General features: G+C 41.4%; 1 protein-coding gene across 1 annotated transcript in view; it reads left to right on the forward strand.

The window, feature by feature from the left end:
• Positions 1-4704, forward strand: part of MPHOSPH6 (M-phase phosphoprotein 6) — an 11094-nt gene extending 6390 nt beyond the window's left edge. The window contains exons 2-5 of the mRNA XM_083626136.1: positions 188-300; positions 1050-1140; positions 2629-2729; positions 3929-4704. Coding sequence (XP_083482262.1) covers positions 188-300; positions 1050-1140; positions 2629-2729; positions 3929-4070 — 447 coding nt within the window. The 3' untranslated portion in view covers positions 4071-4704. The remainder of the gene's footprint in view (positions 1-187; positions 301-1049; positions 1141-2628; positions 2730-3928) is intronic.

Below are 4704 nucleotides of genomic sequence, written 5' to 3' on the forward strand. Positions count from 1 at the left end.
CTCTGCACCTGGATTATATATGCAAAACCCACACAGGGGTTTCCATAAATGCTTATGCCACAGTAAATTCTTCATTTGCTACTAGCCATCTCTCTAGAAATTGCATTTTGGAGATATTTCATGTATAAAACCATCGGCACTCTCTGCCCACGGAGGAGACTTTTTTTTTATGCGTCTTGTCTTTCAGTTCATGCAAAGGGGCTTGGATTCAGAAACCAAAAAGCAGCTTGAAGAGGAGGAAAAGAAAATAATCAGCAAGGAACATTGGTTCCTGGATCTGCCGGAGCTAAAGGAAAAGGAGTAAGTTTGTTGTGTTGTTGTGTGCCCCCCCCTGCCCCCACACCTTCCATGAATGAGGAGCAAAACCAGAAATGCCTTTAGAACACTATAGCATCTTGGGACATAGGAAGCTGCAGTATATCGAGTCAGACTGTTGGTCCATCTAGCTCAGTATTATCTACACAGACTGTCAGTTGCTGCCCAGGGTTTTAGATGCGAGTCTTTCCCATCTCGAATCCTAACATCGGCAGGTGAGGCCTTGGTGGTGCCCCTGCTGGAGGGTGCCAAGCTGGCATTAACCCACGACCTTCCTTTTCAGTAGTAGTGCCCCATTTGTGTCTCTCTCGCTCATTATTGATGTTCGAGAGGCATTTAAAAACATTCCTGTTTACCCAGGCATTTGATGGCTGAAAGACACAGTTCCTTGAAACCCTGGAATCTGGAAACTGGCTGAGAGAATGTTTTTAATTGCTTTTAGAATGCTTTATAGCTGTTTTTAGAATGCCTTAAAAACATACCATTATTTATGTGTTTGCCACCCAGGGGTCCTTATGTTGACAAGGCAGTGTATAAACCAAATGAGTGAGTGCCTGGGAATTCCAGAGGATGAACTCAAGACCTTCTGGATGCAAAGCAAAGGCTCTGCCACTGAGCTATGGCTTTTCCTTTGTCAGTCTTTATCTCCTGACAGTCCTCCTACGACAATGCTAAGGTAACCTTGCTTGTTTGACTCTCTCTAAGACTTCTACTTTATTATTATTTATTTACAGGAGCTTTATTATAGAAGAAAGAAGCTTTGTGCCGTGTGAAGACCTCCTGTATGGCAGAATGTCATTTAAAGGTTTCAACCCTGAAGTGGAGGTATTGTCAAGGGCACTCCTTTATCCTTTCAGCGTCTGCTGTAGCATCATGGTTGAAAGAGTGAGCAAGGAAGCATTAATGTTTCTTTTTTTTCAAAGCACAGAAAACTTAACTTGCAGATTCCACCTCTGCCACGATTAGCTACAGGTCCTCTCATCTGTAACCCCATCCCCTACCATAAATATGGGGGGGCTTGCTTATTTAGTTATTTAAAGGACTGGGATTTTTGCTTTGCTCTTCGGCCAAAAAACGCTATTAGAGTGGTTTACAGTTAAATAAATAGAAAGGAAAGAAGGAGAAGAAAACTGTCCCCAGGCTTACAAAGACACAAAAGGAAAAAGGTATGGGGTGGGAAGAGGAAAAGAAAGCAAGGAAGCTCAGGCACATTTCTTAAAGTTGCTGAATTCTCTCATCAACATAATGGGATGAAACTGCTTAAAGTGAGGTGGGGCCAAAGGAAGCGGATCTCTTGGTAGAGTCAATGAAGTGGATCGTTCTTCCTATCTCTCCCTTGGCTGCAGCCTGATGGATTGGCTGCTGCTAAGTGGTAACTGAGGATGAGCCAAAGGCAACTGGTCCATACCGTTCACCAATACAAATATATAGAACACTTTGTATACTCTGAAGCACTGCAAAGTTGCCTGTCATTCTGGGTCAGATGTGCTAACAAATTGTAGCAGAAGAGACCACCACTACAGCCCTCTCTCCCCAACTGCCTCTCAACTCTGAAGGTGGGATTACCTGGAGAAAGACTTCTGATCAGAGGATGCTACTGCTCAGGCAGTCTCTCTGCTACACTAAGATGCATTCCAAAGAGATAGCCATTTTAGTCTGCTTCATCAAACACACACAAGAAATAGTTCTGTGGCACCTAGAAGGATCTAGCAGATTTATTGTGGCATAGACTTTCATGGACTGGAGGCTACTAGTTGTTTCTAGTCTATGAAATTGACATTGTATTAACTCAGGTCTGCATTATACAGCTGGATAGAAGGCCGGCCACTTTGCTGGATCTAAGCCGGGCTGAGTGTGCTCAGTATTATCTGGTTGGAAGACTTCCTAGAAAACCCTGGGAATTATCCAAAGAAGCAGTTCTCCCTCTCCACCCACCACGTGCCCCCTAAATCTCTTCTGGGGGTTATTTTCAAGCTCCAGCGCATTTCAGTGAGAGGAGGCGTATAGGGAGATGAGAGCAAGGGCAAGTTCTGTTGCTGAAGCAGAGATCCTTGCCCTAGCAGAACTACTTCATTGGAGACCGCCCACCATGGGCTCTGTGATGGAAGGAAGGTGGGCTATAGTTGTAATAAAATAAAGGCAAAGGAAGGGTCACAATCTTATATGAACAAATCTACATTCTGCCTGTGCCCATCTTTTTTAAAAAAGAAAAAGGAGGGGGAATGGTCGTTGCTCTTATTGCCAAATCTGTCCCCTTGACATTCTTCAAGGAGTGCAATGCTTGAAACTGATAACCCAGTTTTTCGTTTTCAGAAGTTAATGATCCAGATGAACTCAAAGTACAAGACAGAAGAAATCGAAGAGGAAGATAATGCAATGGAGGCTGATGTATCGGATGAAGAAATGGCCAGAAGGTAACCATTACCATTTATGACACAGATGACATTACCGAGAAGATGTGTTGCTGCCTTTTCTCCTTACAAAGTGGAAACCTCCCAAACAACCACATGCTTGACATACAAAGCACTTCTTCTTGTGTGTGGTGCTGTTGTTTCTTAAACAGAGTATTTTATAGTGGAAGTGAGATGATCTGATGAATTGTTGGTTTTGGTTTGTTTGTTTTAAAAATAACCTACTTTCTCCAGGCACTCTAGCTGGAAGTCAGCTACATCAGTAGTAACTTATTGCAAGTTATAGCCATCCATTTCGGGGAGTGGGGGTTGGCTCCAAGGGAATAATATATAACCATTTATAGAAAAATGTTTGTTGAAATCCATTTGTATGTTCGCTTTTAAAACTTGCAGAGGAATACCAATAAATCAACACCCCAGCTACTATAGTAAACACCAATTTATTTATTTTTTAAAGTGGTGCACCTGCAGTAGAAGATGCTTCAGGTGAGGGTTGGTTGGAAGCTCATTCCATTCCGGCTGTGCAGTGAGTTGGCTAACATTGATAATAGCTGATTGAAGGCTTTGTTACACCCAAATCAAACTACTGGCCCATCTGACTCACTGCTGCCTTTTATTATTATTATTATTATTAATTATTAAATTTATTAGTCACTCTTTTTCTTTGGCAGATCAAAGTGACTTACAATATTTTATGCAAAAGAAGGGAATACATACATTAAAACCACCAAAAAACCCCACCCCAAAGCCTACATTAAAATAGCCCACCCATGCAATAATTGGACCATCAATAGTTAAAAGTGAAAGGCTATATAAATGAATGTTTTTTGCCTGGAGCCTAGAGATATGTAATGATGGTGCCCGGCAAGCCTTTTCATGGAGAGCATTCCATAAGTGGGGAGCCACCACTGATATGGCCTGTTCTCATGTTGCCACCCTCCAAACCTGCTGTGGAGGACCTCAGATGGCGATTGTCATCTACAATATCCTGTCCCAACCAGGTACTTTGGACTCCAGCTTTCATCACCCTTGACCATTGGCTGTACTGGCTGATGGGAGTTGGAGCTTAACAACATCTGCAAGGTGCCACTTTTGCTGCTACTGCTTTCAAAGACCTTAAGGCAAGGAGAGGGGACTGGTGGCCCTGCAGGTGTTCTCAAATGGTAGAGTATTTTCCTTAACTTATTGCGTTTTTTTTCTAGGTACGAAACTTTAGTGGGAACTATTGGGAAGAAATTCTTAAAGAAGAGGAACCGGCACATGGTGGAAGACATAGAAGAGGATGAAAACAGCAACACGAGGCCTACCAAAGCAAAGAAAATGTTTTTGAAACCTCAAGATTAAATCACTTGGATGCTTTCTGTGCCCTTTAAAAACTTATTTTGGACCATGGTAATATGAGTTATTTTTATAAATCCCTGGATCTCTTTGTGTCTCTGGGACTGATGCATTTTTTATTTTTTGGAGTTGGCAGCTACATAAATGAACATTTTACATTCTCTTGATCTCTGTACAGTTTTTAGCATAGGCATTTAAGAGCACAAGCACTGACTGAGCACTGCATGAAGCAGACAGGTTGTCACATGTGGCTGAGGACAGCTTTAGATTATGAATCTTAACTGCATGCAGAGTGTGTCAAAGCCAGGTGAGTTGCAACCCTGTTATAAGATAGTGAATATATATATATATATATATATATATATATATATATATATATATTCTTTATACATATTGCTAGGGTAACAGGGAGTTGCTGAGAAAGTATATTTCTTTTTTTAAAAAAGTTAATTTACGTAATTGATTTATGTCCTTGAAAAATATTTTTATTGGTGTATTTTTAATTTTCTAGGGCAGTTTTAAGGTCCTCGCCCCAATACTTTTGCCTATTTAAAACTGTGACCCGTAAAAGAGAGAAGGGAGGGAAGGCAGAGTCACCTGTTCTTGTAGCTTCACATCTCAATAAATTTATTTGGGCTAA

Source organism: Podarcis filfolensis (assembly GCF_964270895.1).
Source record: "Podarcis filfolensis genome assembly, chromosome: 8".
NCBI classification, from domain to species: domain Eukaryota; kingdom Metazoa; phylum Chordata; class Lepidosauria; order Squamata; family Lacertidae; genus Podarcis; species Podarcis filfolensis.